This window comes from Strongylocentrotus purpuratus, unplaced genomic scaffold (genome assembly GCF_000002235.5).
Source record: "Strongylocentrotus purpuratus isolate Spur 01 unplaced genomic scaffold, Spur_5.0 spur5_scaffold_13, whole genome shotgun sequence".
In the NCBI taxonomy this organism is placed as follows: domain Eukaryota; kingdom Metazoa; phylum Echinodermata; class Echinoidea; order Camarodonta; family Strongylocentrotidae; genus Strongylocentrotus; species Strongylocentrotus purpuratus.
Window position 1 is genome coordinate 33,465,223 of NW_022145598.1, and position 25,273 is coordinate 33,490,495.

The window sequence follows — 25,273 nt, forward strand, 5'->3', positions numbered from 1 at the left end:
AACAAATATTTCAAAAAATATTCAAAAATCTATGAAACAAATTAAGAAGTTTACATATCAAAATATGAGATGTATGCAGGACTGCACACCAACAAAATACACTTGCATTTCGATGTCATGGGCCCTCTTAAGTGCTGTAAGACAATATTGTGAAATCTCTTAAAGCATATTTTCACATCTTAGCACTATCTTGATTATGTGTTTATCCTGGACAATGCCTTTGTGTGTTGTTACAACATGAATTTCAGTGTATTAGACATATAAAGCAGACTCTTTAGGCTTCATGCCAACGCTTGAAACTGAGACAAGCTGACAAGTTTATCGTGATAATGAAATCTGAGGTTCATTCGTGAGTGGACGTGAATGGACAAATCTACGGTATAACGTTTATTGCTGTCCCATACAATACCAAGAATAATGATAAAAATAGCATCAACATTTTGTGAAATAAGTACAGTATCAGCAATAAATTTCCTGGTAGAGAAATTTATGTAGATTTTCAGCGTTTTCAGTTTGGAGGTAAAGTTTCCAGAGTGATAAGGGTTGTGGGTAAAGTATTGAGGGTTTTCAGGTTGTAGCTAGAGTTTTCAAGGTAATTCGGGTTTGGGTAAAATGTTCAAGTTTTCGTGGTTGTAGGTAAAGTTTCCAGGGGTTTTCATGGTTGTAGGTAACGTTTTCAAGGTTTCCCTTTAGTTGTTGGGATTGGCTGATTGTTTGCTTTCATTCATATTACTTGCAAAACATAACAAAACGTAATGAATTTTATAAAACATTTACATTTGTTAATTTAAAGCAATATGGAGATAAATAATCCTGAATCAAGTATTTATATATATATATAAAATAATAATGTTCTGTAATCATTAGTTGTGAAAATGAAACTTATAAAGTAGGCTTGACGCGTGTAGGTTCACTGATTTAAAGCCCCACTGTCCTACTTGTAGCTACTTGCTCCATCTATATAGAAAACTTCCCCAATCGTTGACCGTTGGACCCCCATGATCCTCTTTTTCTTGTGTTAGTTGAGAGCTGAGTTAATGAGATAGCCACCTGTCAGTAACCTTGCTGTGTAGTCTATTTCCTTCTGGCCCAGTAGTATTGGCGGTCTTTAAACTACTGAACTAATATCCAGGGGAAAACATACACATACACTTGTCTGAGACAAAAAGATAAATGAAACTAGAAATGCAATCGTGTCGCAACGATATCCGTGCAATGACGCCATGTTTGCACGAAGTCTGTAGCTTCTGTGATATTGGAGATAGGTGGGCGAAAGAAAGGCCACAACAGTGACCTTGATGGGATGGTACTATGCCTACGAAGTTTGAAAGAAATTGGGATAGGGGAAAGAACCTAGAAAGGGCTCGCAAGCACTGCGTGCAAAAACCAAGGGGATTTGGTGCATGTTCGTCATTGCAATAAACATCGTTCTGGGGGCCAAAAGCGTGAACCCGATATGCCCCATAGACAATGCGTGTAATGAATGGGCGGAAAACGTACAGAATCTGTATTATGACCGGAGTTTTAAAAAAAAATTCTCTCTCTTTACGTCTCTTTATGGGCCGAATTTGGTATCATTAGAAAGAAAATTTCATGGTTGTTATTGTAAACCACTTTTTTTTTCTATGATAATCCTATCGAAACACGTGATGTAAAATAGATTTATAGGACAAAATGGCGTCTTAAATGGCCCCCTTGACCAATTTTAAAAATCCGGCCAATAGGTGCCCTGCGTATTGGAACTCGGCATGTCACTGCAAATTTTCAAGGAAAGAAAGGACGTTTAAGGGGTTAAAAGCAGTCTGAAAAAATGACGTCATAGCCGATACGTGTTCGATTCGGGCGGAAACTCGGCGGAATTCGTACAGTGACCTTTGTTCAAATGCGATTTACTCACAATTTTCTGTGTGAACATATACTATACTTGGTATCATGCAAAAGGGCACTTCATTGCGGTCAGTTTGACACCATTGTTATCTCCGTGCAATGTATTGCACGCATTAAACGCGCTATTACGTAATGCATAGTAAATTCATCATTTTTGGTGATAACTTTGCGCTGACGTTATTGAAATTTACCAAACTTGGCAGACAGTTGTCACATATATGGATACATGTGTCTGCCAAGTTTCATTGACGTACGTATAAGGATCGTCATTTTAGAGCAAGTTGAAGTTATTTCTTAATTTTCTTGAAAACTGCATATTTGGAGGGCATTTTTCGCAAAGTCGGTCAGTGTTAGGGAACATAATTTTGTATATGGCTGGAAAGGGCATATCTTCAAGTATCTAAATCCAAAAAAGGGTACGGGTCCGCCAAGCCATAATGGAGATACGGCCACAGAAAGACAGCCAATTCCCATAACTTTAGAGGGCGCTATTATTTGGCATGGCTATGTGCAATTATGAGATAAAGATACTGTGAGATTTAAATACAAAACGGAATTCATATGAGAAAGTTATGGCAGTTTTAGATTATTTAGGGGTCAATTTTTCAAGAACTTGAGAGATTTTTGACGAAGTCGGTTTCAGATTTGAATTTTTGAGTACGAAGATGGCATTTTGAAGGTCAGGTTATAGGTCGCAGATGAAAGAACATCTCTTATACTATCTAGAGGAATTTGTTAGAAGTTTGTAGGGTCTAGGATAGTGGAGATAGGAAGGAAGAAAGAAAGGCCTTAAAATGGACCAGAAACTGACAAAATGGCGTCTGGACGGTCATGCATGAGTGATTTCGAAAATCGAAAAAATAGGTGACCTTGATGAGATGCTAGAGATGAAGCCTACGAAATTTGAAAGGAAAAGGACTTGAGGAAAGTACCTAACTAGGAATCACAAGCACTACGTGCAAAACGAATGGGATTTTTGGACGATAAGAATATTAATGGGGCAGAATGTGAACGAAAACAAGGCAATGACGAAGGTCGTCATTGCAACAAAATAGAACATGTTACGGCTAAAAGGGAAAGAGAGAAAGATACAGGGGGAAAGAGAGAAAAGGACATATAGATGGATAGATAGGTAGATAAATAAAAAGTTAGGTGGGTAGATGGATAGAGGGAAAGGGATGGGATAGAGAGATGAAGCGAGAAGTAAAACCAGAGATAGTAGTAGTACAGGATTAGATGAAAATGGTAAATGCTCCAGGGCTTTAGGTAGAGTTTTGGGGGGTAATTCTTAGAGCTGTAGGTAAAGTTGTTAGGGTTTCCAGGGTTGTGGGTAACGTTTTCGGATTTCAGAGATGTGGGTAAAGTTTTCCGGGTATTCGGTGTTGTATTTAATTTTGTGTAAGGGTTTCCATGGTTGGAGGTAGCATTGTAATGATTTGCAGTGTTTGAGGTTAAGTTTTCAAGGTTTGAGTGTTGTAGATAAGGTGTTCATGGTTTTTAAAGGTTTGCTTGTAAATTGTTCAGGTTTTTCACGTCGTAGGTAAAGATTTCATTCCGTTTTCAGTGTTGTATCTGAAAATTTCCAGGGTTTTCAGTGTTGGGAAGCTAAAATTTTCAAGGTTTTCAGTGTTGGCGACAAAACTTTCAATGGTTCGCATGGTTGAATGTTAAGTTTTCAGGGCTTGAGGGCTATGTTTTAAGTTTTCAAGATTTATAGTGTTGTATGGGTGGTTTCCAATGTTTTCAAGGTGGTAGGTTTAGGCATTAATCCTCATAATCAAGTCCTGTGGAGAGGACTTTAAAAGTCACCGGTTCCTGGAAGCTTACACACGCATTTCTTTAGCGGTCAAGTAAAATCGAACCATCAAACCATGTACTTTTAAACAATTAAATATTACTGATTGCATAGATTGCAAAGCGCCACTTTAAAACACTTTTTAAAAGATTGTGTTTTATAGAGATGGCGCTCATTGAATACAATATTGATTAGGACAGTTTGTCGTATGTTTTTGCTCTTTGGCTTGGCAAGCCGATTCGAGTTGGGCACAATATGGCGAATGCAACTTTGCTTGGCAAAAGCAAAACAAAATAATATATCAGTGGCGGATCCAGGGTGGGGAGGGAGGTGCACAGGGGGCACGTGTCCCCCCCCCCCCCCCCCCGGCCAATTTTTTGTTTGATTTTGGGGGGACTAAAAAACAAATATATATATGTTCTTTTGACCCCCGTGTGCCCCCTCGTGTGCCGCCCTTATTTTCGATATGTCTGATATACACTCTTATCCTCAGCATTATCTTTTATATATATCTCTCTCTATCTCTCGCTTCGTCTCCCTTTCTCTCTCCCTCTCTCCCTCTTTCCCTTTCTCTCCCTCTGTCTGTCTCTATCTCACACTTTTCCTGGATCTCCTGTGCTTTCTGCACTATTATCCTCCCTACCTCTCTTCTATATTTCCCTCCAGCCCTATGATGATTGTGAAATAGAATTAAGCAACTGTTAGCTGTTAAGCGAATTTTGTAAAAAAAAAAAAAAAAAAAAAAATTATATATATATATATCTATATATATATGTGTACACTCATTTATTTAGAAAATTCATTCACTGCGTGATATGTCTTAATACGTTTTATGTTAGTATAAATATTTATGTTTTTACAATGTACAAAGTTCTGCAATTCAACCATCTGGCTGCAAATGAATTTTTAACAAAATCATTACCATTACCACCTATGGTGTCGAGGGGCTCCTTCTTCATTTTTTTGTTCGGTAATGGATGGGTGTCACAAAGCGCCGGAGGGGCGACGGACCCTCCCCCCCCCCCCCTCTTTAAAAAAGAAAGGAAAGGAAATGAAAGGAAAGAAAAGAAAAGGAAAGGAAATAAAAAGGAAAAAAAGAAGGTCTAAAAACACGAGTTATAAGTGGACCCATCAGGGCACTCACTTATCCGTATATAGGACAAGGCCCTGGGGCAACTAGCCATACTCCGATATTTGGGTCGTTTTCCGGTAAGAACTAGCCCTAATTATCATTGCAGCATGAGCTAATTCCAGGATTTTGTTTCAGAATCTGAGACAAAGTTACCCAATCCCTTTAATTTTCAAAAAGTAGACTTTATTGACCTGTAATATATAACATGATTTCAAGTTGTGTGTACACCCTTCAGAACCAGAGTGAAGAGACTGGTTGTTTACTACTTGTCCCAAAAGCTTAAACGCATACTATTTCACAATATGTAATAAAACAATATGAATAATTCCAATGATACATTAATAATAATAATAATAATAATGTAACTTATATCGCGCCAAATCCACTCTGTGGAGTGCTCAAGGCGCGTGTAAACAGGAAAAAAGATCAAGACTTGAAAAGAAATGTTTTGAGATGAGTTTTGAAAGAATCAGAGGATAAACATTTTTTGATGTCTTCAGGAAGGCCATTCCATAATTTAGGACTAGAGTATGCAAATGATCTTTCCCCCCACGTTTTGGTAATTTTGGGGGTCACAAGAAAATTGGAAGTGGATGAGCGTAGAGGTCTTGCAGGAGTGTAGTTTTGGATTAGAGAGATAAGGTATTGAGGAGCAGAGCCGTGAACGCAATGAAAGGTAAGCAACAAAATTTTGAAAACAATGCGATCTTTTACTGGGAGCCAGTGTAGCGACTGCAAAACTGGGGAAATGTGGGTACGCTTGGTGGTCAGAGAAACAATACGAGCTGCAGCGTTTTGAAGCTTCTGGAGCTTGGACAGTAGATTCTTGGGTAGATTGATTAGGAGGGCATTGCCAAAATCAAGACGGGAGGAAATCAGAGCATGAACTAATTTTTCGGTGGCAGACTTGGACAAATATTTACGAATAAAACCGATGTTACGCAAGTGGTACCTTACTGATCTACAAATATTAAGAACTTGGTTAGACACTGTCATATGTGAGTCAAACATAACACCGAGATTGCGACACGTTTGTGACAAGTGAATTATGTGGCCAGAAAATGAAATGCAATTGATATTAACTTTACTAAACTGTACTTTGGAACCAAATATAAGGAATTCACATTTGTCTAAATCTAATTTCAAGGAATGTGCGAGCAACCAATAAAGAACATCAGCCATGCAAGATTCAAGGCGATGAACAGCTCGTTCTGCAGCGGCGTGATCTGAATTGAAGGAAATCATAAGTTGAATATCGTCTGCGTAAATATGATAATCTATGCCATGTTGTAACAAAACTTGTCGCAATCCAATTAAATAAATTGAGAAAAGAGTGGGCCCGCCCACATTTAGGCCTACATGTACATGCAAATGCATATTGTTGCGCTTTTTTCTGCCAGCAAAATAGTTTTCCTCTGCATTTAGTTTTGTTGCTGTTATGGGTTTATATTCATATTATTGTTATCAAACAGGAATAAATAAATGAATAAATAAATACATATGTACAATGATAGTTGAACAATGATGATAGAAGAAACGATGAAAATCGCAACTGGTCCTTCTTTCTTTTCACCCTTTTCTTTTCTTCCTCTTTATTTTCTGTCCCTTTCTCTCCTCTTCCCCTTTCACTTAACTTCCTTCTCTCTCTCTCTCTCTCTCTCTCTCTCTATTTCCTGGGGGGGGGGGTACAACTGGGAAAATCGCAACTGATCTCTCCTACCTTTCTTCTTCCTCTTTTGTTTTCCCCTTTCCCTTCCCTTTCTTCTCTCTCTCTCTCTCTCTCTCATTTAAGTTTGTTGAGGGAGACAAGGGCCTTTCGCCCCCCCCCCCTATCCACACGTTGTTGGCGGGATTAATCGCAACTGATCTCTGCTTCTTTTGACCCTTTTTCTTTTCTTCTTCCTCATTTTTTGTTCCCTTTTAGCTCTCCTCTTTCCCTTTCCCTTCTTTCTCTCTCTTTTTTTTGGGCGGGAAGGGCGGGGGGGGGGGAGAGGGCGGATGATCGGGGGCAGAGGCAAAGGCCTTTTCCCCCTTCCCGATCCACAACTTGTTTGCAGGAAAATTTCAACTGATATCCCCTTTGTTTTCCTTTCTTCTTTTTTCCCTTCCCTTTATCTTCTCTTTTCCTTTTTCTTTCCCTTTCCTTCCTTTTTTACCTCTTTTATTTTCATCTTCCTTTCCCTTTGTCTCTTCTTTCCGTTTCCTTTATTTTCCTTCCATCTCTATCTCTTTCTCTCTCTTTGTGCTGAGCCCGCCCCCCCCCCCCCCCACTACGGGGTCGGAATGACCCCATGCGTGTTACCAAAATGTCAGGTAAAGGGGTACTTTTCGTGCGACAAAGTCCGGCCCGAGAATTGTAAAAAAAAAAGGCTGTATTAACTTTTTACCCGGAGATTTTTTTTAAAAAAGGGGTGTTTTTTTTTCTCTCTCTCGTCTCTTTGGACTCCTGAGAAATTATTCTGAATTTAGGGGGGTACATTGAGCATTTTTCATGATTTGTCTCCAAGGCAGGAAAAGCCCACAAAAAGCCCGCGAAAGGGGGGTTCGGAAATGTTGGCAGTCCTCAGATAGGGGGTGCCTTCAAAAAGAGGGAACGAGCATATGCGTACCCTAAATAACACTGAGTGGGGGGGGGGCGAAGGCCTTTCGCCCTCCGATCTTCTTCTTTTTCCCCTTTTATTTTCTTCTTCCTTTCTCTTTCTCTCCTCTTTACCTTTCCCTTCTTTTCCTTCTCTCTCTCTCTCTCTCTCTCTCTCACTCTCTATCTTTCTCTTTTTTTGGCTGAGGATGGGAGGGGGGGGGCAAGGCCCCCTTGCCTCCAAACCCCTGGATCCGCGCCTGGAAGACCTGTTGTTTCAACTCAAGCTAGCTGGCAAAGCTGAAGATGGGTTATCCAGCCGTTTCATTCATTGAGGATAACTATACTTGTATTGAATATGTACGTGTGAACTAGAATACGGACAGTCGGACTATTGGCGAGACCTCTTCCGCATAGATTGTCCGTCAGAATTGAGGCGCGCACGGAATGTCCGACACGGACATTCTGCGCGGATGAAATCCGCACCGATCGTCCGCTCTCGATCGATCTCTAATTCCCGGACGAACGGTGCGGCTTACATTCTACGCGGTCACACGTACCGACACTGTTTGCTTACAAGTCCCTCTAACAGGTGAGGTGACTACACTTGAATCGCTTTTATTTTTAGTGAAATATTAATATTGTTATGCTAAATATTTGTTATGTACATATGTATATTGTGTCAGAACGATTTTAGTGATTTTTTGATGTATCATTTGGGGTGATATGATTAGAATATCGAAAGCGAGGATTTTAATGTTAAAATGTGTGATGCTTGGCGTTACGATTTGTATAGGCCTATGCATTTACATTGTACTAATTAGTTGAACGCGGTACCAGGAACGAGGTCAGTGAGTCATTAAAAGCATTGCATGTTGTTTGTAATTTTGTTGCTAAGGGGATGTTAATTTTGGTATGTTCAAACAGTGATGATCGAACTTTGTCTCTAACGTTAGGTCTATTTAGCCATTAGAGCAAAGAGATTCGATCATACACAGTATGTCCTCCGTAGGAGGACTAGAGGGGCAACTCAAATCGTGACCTTTGACATTCCTTAGGTTTTGCATTGGATGCATTTATATGGGGGTTTTGTCCGATTTGAACGACGATTTTGGAGGGTCAATAAATATTCATTAGCAATAACGTAAAAAATACGCCAACTACTGTTTGTTGATTGGCCATCGACAAAATGTTTTATGTATTAGGTCATGCATAAAACGTATTTTGCATTCCCAGAATTCCCTGAGCAAGAAAATGACGAAAATGACGGTTGTATGAACTGCGACTTTGAAGTTTTTCAATTACGAACAATAAAACATTTTTTTCTTATAGGGGGCCTAAGTGAATTTCTATTATAGGGGTCTACTGTAGGCCTAATAGAAGTTTTTCAAATACATCTCAGTTTAGCAGAAAATCTTCAGGCGAACATCGACATCAAAGTTATACCATAATTATGGATACAAAAAAGTAATAATAATAATAATAATTGTAAATTTATAATGCGCAGTTTCTATATGTATATACTCAACTACGCATGACATAATGATAGTAAAAGGAACAATACAAATAAACATTTAAAAGTTAAAATCGATGCTAAGGGGGAACCTGTGTATGCTTTACAATGAAAATGTCTATGTAAAACTTTCCTGAAACAGATAGGTTTTCAGGTTATTTTTAAACACATTGATTGACGATGCATGTCTAATTGTGGCAGGGAGACTATTCCAGAGTTTGGGTGCGGCGCTAACAAAGGCGCGGTCACCTAGAGTAACCTTTGTTTTACAAGGTGGAAGACTCAGGAGCATGGTATCATGGGAACTACGGAGCCTGTAGGACTGGGTGGGTGATTTTAACGTCAGGAGTTCACTGAGATAAATGGGGGCCAAGCCATGGAGTGCCTTATAAGTAAGGAGGAGTATTTTGAATTTGATTCTCTGGCGAACTAGAAGCCAGTGCAGATCATGAAGTAGTGGGGTTACATGAGAGAATGAATTTGGGGGAATTGCAGATGAGTTTGGCACATGCATTTTGTACACGTATACTTTTAAAGTAAAGATCCATTTTGTGTGAAGATCTCTGAAATGATTGTGATGTGTTCGTCGTTGCAGTGAGGGGCTCTCTGCATTGTCACAACTATCACTCCCCATCCCATCCCCTTTTCTTTTCAAAGAAAATTTACTGATTGAATTAACTCTAATTTAAGTCGTCGACGGTAATATTTTTGGAAACAATCGGAAGTTTATCGTAGATTATTTTATTTGAGCACGTCTTATACTTTAAAAGTTCAGTCCATAGCTTGATTATCGATAATAATCAGTGGTAGATGTGGACCTGTTACATACAGAGACTGCAAATGGCTCATTGCTAGTCCGAGCCGATGGGATCTCGTCGAGCGGATTATGATTTTCATATCGCCGATGCTAGCCGTTTGTAACACTCCACCAAGAGAGAGCCGACCCTACCCAAATAAGAGGCTTAAAGAGAGAGCCGATCCTACCCAATTAAGAGGCTTAACCCTTACTGTACTGGGCTATTTCGAGCACTCTCTGACTGGGGGGGGGGGGGGGGCCTGGGAGGCCCCCCCCCCCCCCTATGATCTCGGCCGTCGAATGTCCGATGAACGCGAAAATTTGCATGTTAGTAGATATTTACGTAAGAAACATGATGGTATTATTAGTTTTTTCTTAATATGCAAATTTTTGTCGTTATAGCCTAATTAATTATGCAAAATGCTAATTTTATGCATTTTACAGAAAACTCTACATATTTGTCCGTAGACTTGTGAAGAATCTTGAAAATGTATTGAATAAATGTTTCCTTCATCTCAAATTCATGAGGTTTCATTATTTTTATGATATTTGAAAATGCATAGGTTAATTTGCATAAATTATGAATACGCAAATTACGCATTCATGAGTATCTAATCTGGAAATATACAGGTGATATATAACAAATGATAACTAGAATCATCACAAAAATTGTCAGACTCCACTTTTGTAATGTTGAAACTCATTTTTCATATGAAACTTCTTTTCTAACACAAAATAGTTATTTAATGTAATTAATAATGATAATTTATGCAAATTTTATGCGATTTTCAACTTTTTATTTTCTTATGTATTTCATTGTTTTTTATTAGTTATTATATCTATTGTTTTATTTCTAATGTATTCTTTTGTTCTAAAATACATCAAGTTACTTTGAGAAACATATAAAAGCAATTTGATATCAATTCATATCTTCACATTTCTGCTTGTACATAAATATATGCAATTATAGCACTTTTTTGATGACATGCGCATACTAATTGTTATGTAACACCTTACAAGTATATCCGATTTCGACGAAAATGGTATCAAAATGTGCTTAAGAGTTGAGGGAAAAAAGTCATGAAACGACAATTCGAAATTCCGAGCGGTTGCGGCGCGATCTCCGAAAATGTCGAGGGGGGGGGGGCCTCCCAGCCCCCCCCCCCCCCCCAGTACAGTAAGGGTTAACGAACGAAACAGACGGAAAATTCGGTCTAGTCTATGCGCGCTCTCATGCTAAATTGGTCGATGTTTTTATTACCAAAATGAGATTCAAACCAATATTACTCGTGATCCTGAAGGTGTTACTCAATAAATGAGGTGTCATATGAAAGAGCAGGTATTTCTCCATATTCCCTATCGGGGGCCACCCCCAGATTCTAAACATATCTTGCTCAAAACAGCGATTTAAACATCGTTTCCATGGTAACTCGGAGATTTATCAATTTCACGAACTGCTCCCCCGAGGGATAAGTTGGGCCAGCTGTAAAGAATATATAGACCCTAGATCTAGTCTATGCACTTATTTTTTCTCTATTACCAAGGGATCAGACACTAGCCCCCAACAGTTTGAAAATATCCTTACTCCACTTTGCATACCGTGCTGTGCATTAGCTGTTCAGCTTTTGAGCAGAAATTATAACTCTGCGTGAACCACTTTTCTGTCCATTCTCATGATTCTGACCAAAATGCTATTAATATTGCACTGTTTTTGAGGGGCTGTATCTTTTGATAGACACATCGGTGAGTCTTGAAATTTGAAAGGTATTATTCTGATTACATTTTTTATTCCAATATTCAACAAAAATTGTGAAAAACGATGCCAAATTGAAAATTGGAAAAATCGTTCAGACACCCTACTAGAATCTAGATCTATGCCTAGACCCTATAGTATATAGGCTAGTAGTAGTACAGTCTAGGTCCCGCATCTATAATGGCATTTACATTTACTAGGCTAGACTAGATCTAGACCTAGGTCTAGGTCTAGAAGACTAGACCTAGGCCTAATTAAAAAATACAAAATAAATGTCTGGTTTATTAGGAGGATCAATGTGGAATTTGGTTAACCAGGCAATGGCAATGTTGATTTTTAAAGAGGAGGCGGGGGGGGGGGGGGTGGCACAACCCTTCTGACTTTCTATGCTTTTTTTCAGATTGCCATATAGACCTATCTACATGTATTTCTAGGCCTAGATCTAGACCTAGATCTAGTCACTGTGGCCTACTAAAATACTATTACTAATGGGCACTTATTCTATAGACCTACGTGTTATGCCATGGCAAAGACTACCAAAGCCGTACTACTAGGTCTAGACTCGTTTTTGCTCCACTAGGTCTAGGGTCTAGATCTAGTCACGCTAGTGACGTGGCATTATGTATCCAGATCCAGCTTAGTTCGGATGTAGGCTAGATAGACTATATCAACAACAACAAAAACAAAACAAAAGGGTTTCCCTTCCTAGCTTCCTAATCTTACCCCCCCCCCCTCCCTCACCCCACCCCTCTTTTCTTTTGATTGTGCTCTAACTTCTAAGTTATGGCACTGTGCTTTGTTTGAAATATTTAGAGGAAAATAGGTTGATATTATATGCGTATTACTAATGTCCGAATATTTACCTTGTTTACAGTAAAGTTTCAGGACTATGCTACCCCCTTTTTATTTGGTATGGCATGGGTATTTCTAGCTCTAGTCCAAATGACATGAACCAAGTTATAAACTGATAACTAATGCAAGCATTTGATACTATTTACTTGCACGAACCTTACTAAGTGTCTGTTTTCTTTTAATTGTAGATATATGGAACCAAGAAGCAGATAATGACTACAGTGGTGCAACAGCGACTACCAGTACCTGATCATCGTATGTTATGGTGTAGATCTCTGGAACAGGACACCTAAGTTGAACTCTGGCAAGGTATGTTTGTATAAAGTTCAAAAATATTTAGGCTGTATAATCTAAGGCTAAGCCCATGCCAACATCGCACTCATCTTGGATTAATTACCAATTACCATCTTAATTATAATGTTGCATTATATCTTGTAATTCTCATTTATTATCTAGCTTTATTTAGGTGACAAACTACGGTGTTGCTAAATATACAAATCAGTTTATTCCTCAGCATGATATTACAATACGTACTCTAAGGGATTTTTTTCTTCAATTACATATCTATCAACATTTTTCTCACAAAGTCTAGCAACTGAATAGTAGATACTCCTATGTTTATAAACAACTTAAAATTATTCAATAGACTTCTACCTCACATGTACTGCCTGTTCTTGTATGTAGCAAATGTTTAACAAATAGTAATAATATAAGAAAAACAATTTTAAAGTTTCTTGTACAAATATTGGAAATATATTTAAACCTTTACTCTACTCTTCAAAAAAGGCCCTATCAGATAGACATTAGTCTATCAATTTGTAATAAAACTAAAATGTATGACCTAAAAGTGGGGAGGTACTATTTCAAAAAAATATAATGTACTGCAGCTTGTTTTTAATCTTATTTGCTTCTCTCTTTTTGTTTTTATTGTGCATGTTGTCCCATGCAGAAGGTTTGATACACAGGCTTCTTTCTTTCCACCCTCATCTTGAGAGCTATTCCAGTGTCTGGGATCTCTACAAAATCTCAGATATCCAGGATCTTGAAACGCTACATCACAATGGGGACTACAAGAGAACCAGCAGTGTGACGGAGATGATCAGCACATTTTAGTGGCATACCTTATCTACAAGGCACTTTGCAGGTAGACTGGGAATGGTGCACAAGGTAGTCAATGGTCTCTCTGCCTTTCCCTTGAAAGCTCTATTTTTCTTCAACAAATCACAAACACGAAAGAACCATATGCATGACCCTCGAGTTGCACCAAGCCAGAAGCGACATAGACAAGTTTGTATCTGCCCAACACTCTGCCCCAAAGTTAATGGAACTGACGTCTAGCAAATAGTGCATGCTGACAGTCCAGAGAACTGCTAGAGACTACTCCTAGACCTAAGGCATCTAATGCCCTTATCCCACTAAAAAAAAAAAAAATCATCTGTCTTCCTCACACCACTTGTTAGCTTAGTACTGCAATGAAGTTCATCTTCATGATAGGCTACATAGCCCTTTGAAGAATACCAGAAGAAGAAGAAGAAGAAGAAGAAGAAGAAGAGAAGATATATCGAGGATCATATAAGTATTTATTTGTTCTTTTAAAAGCATGTACATTATTTCAAAATATATAATGTTCAAAATTTATAGTGAAATTGTACAACCGAGACAATTGAATTCAAGAGACAGCAGCCCCCCCCCCCCTGTTTATGTGTTACGTTTCTTTTGTTATAGTAACTTTATGATATATTTATGCTAAATAAATGTAACAAAAAGTTGGACTTTAATCAGAAATATTTGTTTTCAAGAGACAACAACCCACCCCCTCCCATTAATTTGTTAGCTTTCTTTTCTGCTGTTGATATAATGTTATGTCCGATGTTGCATTTAAAAAGATTATTATAGAACAAATTTTTAGATGAGTTCATGAATATTAATAAAATTACTTAATACTGCTTAATTCTCTTTTTTCTTCATATTTTCTTATTTTGTGAAAGATATGTGATGATGGTGGTGATTATGATGATGTATGCACTCTGTAATGATGATGATGTATAGATGAGGTGTGATGGGGCTGATGCAGTCTTGTGTAGAATTGAGTAATTGGCGTTCAACCTAGTGATTTTTTATAGATCTGGCATCAGCGAGAAAGATTTAGTAATTTTTTTTCTTCAAATGAGAGAGTGGGCAAGGCTATAAAAGATTATAGATACAGTATAATAAATGGTGTATAATGGAGGGGGGAGTTAAACAATTAACAAATCAGTGCCAAAATGACAGCATGGGTAATCATGGTGGTTTAATGGTGGGGAGGGGGAGGAGGGAGGGTAATAGGGCCTATGAAAATTTCAGTATTGGAAGGTTGTCCTGGATTATAAATGTCACTGTCCGGGGCGGGGGGGGGGGAATAGAAGAACAAAGAAAATTTGAAATTCCATTAGGAGGGCCATGCAGGGTACAACATGAAACATTGAAGACAAGGTGAGAATGATTACTTATTTGGGCACAATAATCTGAATAATTTGATTGATAATCTTTGATTTTAAAAATACGTAAATAAATTTAAAAATTAAAACACGAAAAGCAAGACGTCCAAAATAGATTCAGGCATAGGAGGTTCACAGCGAGATGGGTTCATTATTTTAGCCTAACTGAACTGAAATTTGTGTATATACTTTCCATCCAGGTGACAGTGAAGTTTCTGCGCGCATTCCAAAGCCCCCATTTCGCTGGTGCACTAAAAAATTGCCGTCTTTTATAGGCTAATACATTATAAGTGGAAGCAGCGTACACTTTTTGACCATCCAAAATCTCCCCATGGCTAGACGGATGCAGAAGCGGAGTTGAACCTCCTGCATTAGAGGGTTTTTAGCGCCCTCTATTATTGTAAACCTTACTTCTTATTTTACAGATTGCTATACAAGAATATTATTACATGTTAAATTGATATGGAATAATAGGAGTAAGAGCAGTGTTTGGGTTTAGACTAGGAGATTATTGGAGTTTATTTGGAACTAAGACAAATTAGTATGGAAGATGAATGTTTGGATCGGAGTAGTTGATGAAAGTTGTATTTGATGCAGATATAAAGAGATTTATATTCACCAGGAGTTATTTTCAACAGTTAACTTTGAATTTAAAAAAGCAACAATTAACAAAAGAGGTGAGAACCAAACAAACAACCAAACAAACAACAAAAACAACATCAACACTAACAAAAAACATGATCCGAACGATATTACGTTGAAAAGGGTCAATCGGCTGATTTTAACAAATACACATAACATCGTGAAATCATTATATTTGGTTAAAGTCGTCCATAAACATAACGTTGCAAAGGTGGTAAGTATTGTTAACTTGATAAAACAAAACATTAAGACCAAAGAAACTTACAAGTATGTTTATTATATGAATCACATTAATAATCAATGAGGAAAGAGGATTAGTCACGAAAATAGCAATTATTTTTAACACTCATATTTTTCATATTAAAGTGTTAAAGGGTTAATTGCAATGATGTCAATAATGTTTGGATACCTGGGCTGTTTTTACCGAGTCTACAGTTGGTATTGATATTCCCCTAACTTCCTTCCTATTCCCTTCCTTCTCTCTCTCTCTCCCTTTCACCTTTTCTTTCCTTCCCTCTCTCCCTCTAACTCTTTTCTTTCTCTATGCTCTCTTGGGAATTTCTTTATTGTATGTTTAATGTATTTCGGGTAATATTCCCTTCCTTCTCTCTCTCTCTCCCTTTCACCTTTTCTTTCCTTCCCTCTCTCCCTCTAACTCTTTTCTTTCTCTATGCTCTCTTGGGAATTTCTTTATTGTATGTTTAATGTATTTCGGGTAAATTGCAATGATGTGTAATAATGTTTGGATACTTGGGCTGTTTTTACAGAGTGTACAGTTGGTATTGATATTTACCTAACTTTCTTCCTATCCCCTTCCTTCTCTCTCTCTCTTTCTCTCATTCTCCTTTTCTTTTCTTCCCTCTCTCCCTCTATCTTACTCTTTTATTTCTCTATGCTCTCTTGGGAATTTCTTTATTGTATGTTTCATGTATTTCAGATTAATTACAATGTCTATAATCAATGTTTGGATACTTGGGCTGTTTTTTACCGAGTCAACAGTTGGTATTGATATTTCCCTGACTTCCTTCCTATCCCCTTCCTTCTCTCTCTCTCTCTCTCTCTCTCTCTCTTTCTCCTTTTCTTTTCTTCCCTCTCTCCCTCTATCTTAATCTTTCAAAAGATTGCAGGAGATGTTTGGATATCATACAGTGATTGCTTGCTTAGAGTTAATCACAAAAGAGGGAGCCAGTGACTAAAATTTGATAACGGTCTTTTTAGGCCGTTACCAAGACTCATTGACAATTTATCTCGTCTTTCCTGAAGACACCACAGATATATTAGTTCCAGAGGATGCTCCTGACCAACTAAATTCCCACTTTTTTCCTCTCTGGATTCACCCCCCCCCCCCTCGTTAATAAGGGTAAGAGATAAAACAAGTCTCCACCCATCCCCGCAACTTCAATTTACTTGCTTACTATACTTACTGCCCATTATGCCTCTAGCTGGCACACAGGGCAGCAACAAAAGTCTTCCACTCCTTCCGATCTTGGGCTAGTCTTTGGATGGTTCCCCATGTGTGGTTTAGGTCTTTAATCTCCTCTTCCACAGTAAATGTTCTTCGCCAAGTGTTTTTTAGGACGTCCCCTATTTCCTTTGCCGTGTGGTGTCCAATGGAGGGCTGTTCGTGTGATATCATCTATGTTCTTTCTCATTACATGTCCGATCCATCTCCATCTTCTTCTCGTGATAAAGTTCTCCATGCTGTCTTGATGGCATTAGGCATATTACAGTGCTTCATTTGAAATGGTGTTTGGCCTGAAAATGCGACATATTGAGGTCGTTTTTCGTCATTCTCCAACATTCAGAGCAGTAAATAAAAGTGGAACGGACACAGCTCTGGTACAATTTTAGCTTGGTCTTAGTGCTGTACTGTTGTGTTCTATATTATTGAGCATTCTGAATGCAATTCTGGCTTTGTTAGGACGGTTCTTAATGTCTTTGCCTGCGCCTCCATCGTGCCTGACAGTTCCAATGAACTAGCTGCTCTGGTATCCCATATTTGCGTAGTATTCTCCAAAGGCTCTCTCGGTGTATGCTATCGAATGCTTTTTCAAAGTCAACAACATAAATATAAAGTTTCATCTGTCATTCTGTGCATTGCTCTATGATATTACGTAGTTAAAATATTTGGTCAGTGCACCCTTTTCCCTTCCGAAAACCTGCCTGTTCCCTTCTGAGACTTTGGTCAACGGCATCTGTGATACGTGTAATAATTATCTTTGCCAATATTTTGCTTGATATTGACAATAGTGTGATGCCAAGCCAGTTATTGCAGTTTTTAGGGATCCCTTCTTTGGTAATTTAAAAATAACTAACTGTAAATTGAAGCAACTTCAATTTACAATTGCATAAAGGATTTCGTTAAAATAAGATAACATCGAATTAATTAGGTGGGAAATAATACATCACCTTTAGGTACACTACTGCATTAGTACAACCTTCTCTAGAGACACTCCCAACATGACATAATTTATTTTCAGTTAATTTAATTTTTTTAAATACTGTCAAATCAGTTAAAAATGTTGTAGATAGAGGAGGCATATTTAAATCAATCGTCTACAGATATTATACATCTCACCGAGTAATTCAAACTTCTGCATTGATATAGTACACGAGGATCGAGCGAGAATACCTAGACAGCTGACCCGACAAAGCAACATTATCTATGCGTATCTTTCTTGCTCCCTCGACGAGACGACTCCAGCCAACAACCCCCTCTCTCTCTCTAACTCCGACTCTCTCCTCTATCATGATCAATACCCCTCTCTCTCCTCTCTTTCATCTCCCCGTTTCTTTGTTTCATTTTCTCTTTTTATTTTCCTTTCCTCCTTTTTTTTTCCCTTTTTTTTTCCTTTCTATTCTTTTTCTTTTTTCCCTCTCCTTTCTCTTTTTCTTTTTTTTCTTCTCTTTCTTTCTTCTCTTCTCTTTCCTTTCTTTTTGTTCTTTTCCTTTCCTTTTTTTCTTTTCTTTTCTTTTTCTTTCCCTCTCATTTCCCCCTCCCCTGTTTCTCATTTTCCCGACGGCAGTGCAAATTTACCGACACAATTCTGATGGAGGGGGGGGGGGTGCTGCTTCCCCACACCCTCTTTTTATCGACGCCTCTGATTGTCATTCTTGAAGAATGTGGTCTTGATAATGGTAGTAGTAGTAGTAGTAATCATTATTTATTTATTTATTTATTATTATTTATTTTTCATTTATTTTCATATAATATAAACAATGACAGACAATAATAAACGTATATAACAGAAATAAGCATTGAAATATCTTTGTAATGCAAATTTATTTGGTTACAGAAAATGAAGAAGAAAAAAAAACGAACCCACTTAAAAGCAATGCTGAGAAAGTAAGGTGTAGGTTTGCACAATAATAATTAAACTTTATACATTTATAACTTGATCTTGAAAAAAATTACGGAATCAAAAAAACATGAAAGACGATGAAAACAAACAATTAACGAGACAAAAAACAAATCAGAAACAGAAGCAGAATGACAAGATGAGGATGATACATAAAGAAAAAAAATAAATTAAGATGATTAAAATACGGTAAACGCAGTCCCAATTCAAGTTTTATATCAACTAATGTAAAGGTCTATAAGGGTGGACCCAACTATTTATGCTTACATATCTCCTAGCGGTGCATTAACGTTATTGGCTTGCCTCTTTATTATTAATCGGCTTTAATTGCATCAATTTATTTTGATTTGAAATATACGAAGAGCTTAATTTAAAATGGCGGTTAATCTACTTTTGACCAAACAGATTTAAGATGAATATGTGGATCTGACACATTGGAATCCCTGCATGATATATTGAATTTGAAGAATGATTTCGACAGTGGATTACACTCAAAATCGCTTCATTCCGAAACGGACTAAATCCCGTACGGTGGTTACGAATTTGTTCATTTAAACCACATGTCCTTAAAGGTACTATGTCCCATTTGCAGGCCAAAAAAACGAAAACGTTAAATTCCAATGGAATTTGAAAGATAATACTAATTTAGAACTCTCCTTAAAAAAGGGGGGCTTGAAAATTTCTTTAAGTGGAAAAATAATGACTATTAGTTGTCAAATCGACTAAGGAGCTGTAGAGCCAATAAATAATAGTCTTGATTTTCAGACCATTGTACCGCATGGTCGTACGTTTTATGCTGCGCAAAGATCAATCAGTTTAATTTTGGCCATTACAAGAAGTGGGTTATTGATGTAGACAAATCCTTTACAGCTAATTTTATGTATGTTATTACCACAGAAGAAAAAAAGCCAGTCAGTCACCCAATACTGACAATAGTGTCTGACAGCTTTCCTTGCATAATTTGAATATTAGGACACTGCTAACGTTTTTTCACAGATAGGACAAAAATTACATATTTATAATTCCTGCAAAGTTCTACAGAATTTGAGGTTGGCTGCAAAAGGGACACAGTATCTTTAAGCTAAATTCTGGTTATTGTAGATATGGTGACTAAGCCATACCATATTTGATGATCAGTGAAATTTGTCAATGAAATTTAAAGAACGTTTCCGTATTTAATTCTTTCTGGAAGGAAGCATCTAAAGCGTTTTTTTTTTTTAAGTAACAGTTAACAATTCTAAGTACATGATAAAAAATATAAAAAATAAAAAAATAAAAAAATAAAATCGGATTTAGTCCTTTTGGGAATGACAGTCTTTTATGTATATATAAGAGAGTGTGTATGTGTGTGTGTGTGTGTGTGTGTGTGTGTGTATATATATATATATATATATATATATATATATATATAGGCCTATACATATGTTTATCATATATAACAACAAATTCAATTAGAACATTACTCCGTCACGGTTTTAGAAATAGTAATTAAACAGTTGGAATAAAGATCATTGTAAATTTCAATGCGATATTACCTGTTTCAAATTAAGTAATTCGATCTTAATAAATAAATAGAACATTCCAACTGTTTTAATCACTATATATACGGGTCAGACTTGTCTTTATATCTAGTTGCTTCCAAACTATTACCTCGTGTGTTCCACAAATCTGTTATGTTTAATACTTACAGATTTTATTTACTTTAGTTCTTTTTAGTAGATTAGTGATACAAAGCATCATCTGAGCAGCAAAGAAGCAAATCGACCGGCCTATTTTTGACTCTTTTTCTTTTACAGAAACTGCTGGTGTGACAGATAATTCTTGACAGCTGGTCACACTAAGATTCAAAGCCGTGCCCACATGTTTTGTTTTCTTCATCCCGAACTTCACTGTCTGTACACCTCTTTCAACAAGACCAATACTGGATGGGTGCGCGAGTGACTTTTAGATATGACAGATGCTGTAAGTGCTTTTGAACTAGGAGGGCTTTTCTGATACCAACTAACTGAGTATCATTGTCGGTCACCCCACCACTGTTCTGGTAATCTGTGAGTTACAAACGATGTGTCGGGGCATGTGTTTATGGCTTTTGCTGTTTTCACATAGATCGTCAATGGTAGCTAGGTAGTCATAATGAATTATACTGCAGGAAACTCCTATGGATGGATTCGTGCTGCTATGGGGCTGTTCAGACTCTGCTGGTAATTTGGAAAAGTCCTCATTTATAGTTCAAGCTGTTTCTCCTATTCTCCTCTGACGCTCTGCTGATATGCAGTGTTGACCAACTTGGGTGAGAATTTAACCAATAAAGTTGAATCTACTAGCAACCTGTCTAAATTGTTGTGACTGTGCCATCGTTTCGCTGTCTTCCTTCTACGTTTTGCGAAACAAATGTCTGGGGAACGTGGCATTTGTCACAATCACATAACGAGCATTTAAAGCATGTACGACTTTCTTGCATTCACTATTGCCGCGAGGAGAGAGGTTAATTTCGTTGCAACACGTTTGGCACAAGGTATCCACCTGCATGTAATTCATGTTGCCTTTGAACTTGTGCTCGTGGATATCTTCGAGGATCCCACGCGCCATCAGCTGTGGCCTTTGTATTCCAATTCGGTTGTGGATCATGAATGATGTATCCAAATGGATCTTCCCCTGTATCCTGCTCCCCCTCTGTCCTTCTAGATTGCGCCCCGAGTGTTTCGTCAGAGATGGTCTCGTATAACACAGAATCCGTTCTGATCGTCACCCGACCAACGTCAGCGTTTCCTTGCTGGATGGGCAGCGTTATATCCAAAGTAGTGTGAGAAATCTATTGGCGATGTGGAAGAAAAAAAATGGAAATTAAGATGTGAAAAATGCCCGGGTGCATCATTATACAATATATATCCCTCCATTGTATATAATACAAATAATTCAGTTACGGACATTATTCAATTTCAATTATTTTTCATACCACATTTCAAAAACATTTCATAATGGAACATGTGCCATAAACCCATTCTGAATTAATACGTTGGTTTTACCTCATACCATGTACTAGTAGAGCAAAACCCCGGAGCAAAACACTTTGTCTTTATTATGCCACCATAAATAGCTTTAAAACGTTGATTCGAGAATCAACGTAAAGGAAATATATGTTCTAAATTTGAACACTTGTTATTTCACAGGAGTAAGGATGATATCAACAAACCAAAACAAAAAACAAAATTGTTGGGATCATGTACTGAATTATATTCGGATGGTTGTAAGACTAAAACTGTTGTAGGCTAAATAACGAAATGAATTAACTTTATCTAAACATCAGCTTTTAAAGTATTATGAAATAGATAAATACACATGTCAAAGAATTTCAAAGAAAACTTATTAAAGAAAATATTCCAGTTCGGGAAATGTTTAAATCTCACATATTTACCATGTATTGCTTACATCACATGTATTAAAAATGTCATTTTAATTTTCTTTTTCTCTGATCTACAGTTTGGCCCCTGATTGGCCCAGTGTTTACCCATATTTCGTGATCTCATTTATTCATTTTCAGACGGTTTTTCATGTTTGTCTAACTCTTTATATGCCACCTAAATAAGCTCTCTCGCTCCATTGTGTATGTATCATTGGAAAGATATACCAAAGGCTTGAAGATGATTAACTGTTCCCAGTGGATGATTAATCTATACCGGTGTTAAACGGTCTAGCTGTTTTGGACTTAATGAAGATCGAAAATTGCCATTATGTAACACAAAATAATCCTCATTTCAGTTGGTGCTTTATTGTTTTGTGCAAAACTGAACGTGTAGCAAACGAGAGATCATGTAGAAAGGCGAAGAAAGCAACCGTATTGATAAGGGCGATAAAAAGTGTTGTCTTTTTTTTGGAGGGGGGGGGGGTGGTATTACCTGTGAGGCAGGGTCTTGTCTCTCTAAAGAGAGATGCTGTCTGACTTGAGTTGTGATGCAGTATATCACTATGATGACAATGATAGCTGCCAGGCCATACGTAGATCCCATGAGCACGTGCTTCAAGATGGTAGATTTCACGGTGAATTGACAATCTACATGATTAGAAGAAAAACAAGTTAAATGTAGGCCTATATTGATCCATTTTCAAATCTTCATTTTAATAAAAAAGTACTTATTCTAAAAAGAACATTTATCCTTCATTCACACCTCGAAACCAATTCTAAGCCGACATATTCTTTGTCATGCGGTGCAATGTATGTTTATTCGGATTGTTATCAGTCTAATTTCTGACATGTCCGTATGACTGGACTTTTAAGGTGACGAATGACTGGATTATTGATCAATATTAATCAAAATATATATATCATTATTCAGTGCGCTGCATTATCAACACACGTTTAAATGTATTGTCCCTTATCTAAGTTATCTTGCTAACGATTATTCATATTTGTTTAGATTGAATAGAGATGTTAAAACGAAAGTCTTTTGTCGATTTGACAAAAAGTGTTTCATTTTTGTCTGTCGCGCCTTGATCGGAAGTTCCGGATACGTGCGCGTTATAAATTTATATTATTATTATTATTATTATTAAAGAAAATTAATATCGAAGTTTTGTCAAACGTCCACTACTTCAAATGAGTCTTATTGAGAGAGAAAAAGAAAGTTGTTTTCCAATGAGATCTCAGGTTTCATAGTTTCAGATGATGATGTCAAGAGATAAATTGCACTAACCTTCATCCGTTGATGTATCGTCTTCATTATAGATGAAAGTAATGTCTATAAATAGTATTTAAAGGAATAAAACTACACGTTTATACAGTTTGAATTTGAACACCAATTGTACATTTCCAATATTATCTTAAAGAGAAATATTAAGTTTCAGTGTCATATTAAACTTCAATTCAGTTCGGGAGAGCTATCAAGAGTGTTATCGCAATTAACAATTCATGTGTCCTAAATAGAAGATACACTTTTCTACAAACTTGATGAATTTATAATAAGAAGGAACGGTTGCAGAGTTCAAACCATTTTGTCATTATTATTGAAGACGGTATGCATAATAAACAAGTTTTAAGAATGCATGGCATGTGCATTACTGTGCAGTTTATAGAACATCCAGTAAAATTTACTATGTATTTTATTCAAAAGCATTTGATATAATGATGTAGATGTAACAGTACACGTAAATATATGATGTATAGTATCAAAAGTATAGGAATTATTTAATTAAGAGAAGCGTGGGAAATGGTACATTTCGCGTCCTTGGTCAATTGATCAAGGTCACTTTAAAAATTAACGGATAGAAAAGAACTAATTTAGATTCGAAGTTTCATTATCGAGTGTTAAAAGGCCCTTGAAAAGATAGACAAAGTATTTAAATTGCTTAAGTGCAATTTATAAGAGGCAAAACCATCGTACATAAGCGAAACTTCCACTATCATTGGAAAGCAAAGTTTGATTGATGAGCTTTGAAAGTGACTGAGTGACACCAATGGCCAAACTCTTTCACTTTTACTGTCTCTACAGTATATCTTGTTTGAATAAACGTGCTTCAGGACTTAAGAAATTTGGTGAGTATTTGTATATATCTTCTTTTTGTTTACTCTCTTAATTATTTCTCATAATTATTCATTTATTTATTTATATATGATTTTTTTATTAAATATATTAATATATACATACCTTTTTTAGGGGGGGGGGTATTAATTACAATGGATGGGAGGACATTCTTTCGCAAATTGAATTCCACTCAATCATGGTCGAACCCCTTTTTAAAACATTGCATGTTGGGTACCCATGATATTACAATGCAAAGGTGTGAACAAAATAAAACATAATTTTACCTGATAGTGCCGTTGTATGTAGGCCTTGTGTTGTCACTGGTTTAAAAACAGACTCACCTTTTTGCACAAAAACAAAATCTTCATATCAAATTATTGAAATAAAGTACAATTATGATTATGATAATAACAACACTATTAATGACAATAATAATAAATTGTATTTTAAAAGCGCTTTCACACAAATGTTTCTAAGCGCTTTAGCTCAATTTTGTGAATGCTCTCAGAAGTACATGTATCTTACATAAATTTCCTGAGGAAGATGTAAGCAATATCGGACAAAACATTAGGAATAGACGGTTAAGAAGGATATACCAAAAAGTTAATAAAATACTACATTTATCAAGTATCATGTATCAAGACAAAACAAAATGAAAGACAAATGACGAGGCACAGAGAGAAAAAAATATCAGAACTCCAGGCCAATATATCGAGTAAAATTGTTTTGTTCTTTTTAACTGTACAGAATGTTAGCGCATGCAATAGCGGTTTAAGTGAGGATAAAATGACTCAAGCTTCTCTCGTATTTCTCCAGGTACCCCTCCTAATTTTATTTTTTTGTGAGGCACATGTAGAAAATAAATTCCGAAACCCCATGCTCGTCAGCTCCCTCCCCCCCCCCCCCCATCCCATTTCCTCCCCCCAACACAAAATATCGAACAGCCCTGGGTAAGCGCTTACTTTAGATC

The 25,273-nt window shown here is 37.0% G+C and overlaps 1 protein-coding gene across 1 annotated transcript in view; it reads right to left on the reverse strand.

Moving 5' to 3' along the window:
* LOC105446516 overlaps positions 1-25,273 on the reverse strand; it is a 115,368-nt gene that overhangs the window by 36,449 nt on the left and 53,646 nt on the right. The window contains exons 10-11 of the mRNA XM_030983715.1: positions 22,681-22,835; positions 21,367-21,596 (exon numbers count right to left, since the gene is read on the reverse strand). Coding sequence (XP_030839575.1) covers positions 21,367-21,596; positions 22,681-22,835 — 385 coding nt within the window. The remainder of the gene's footprint in view (positions 1-21,366; positions 21,597-22,680; positions 22,836-25,273) is intronic.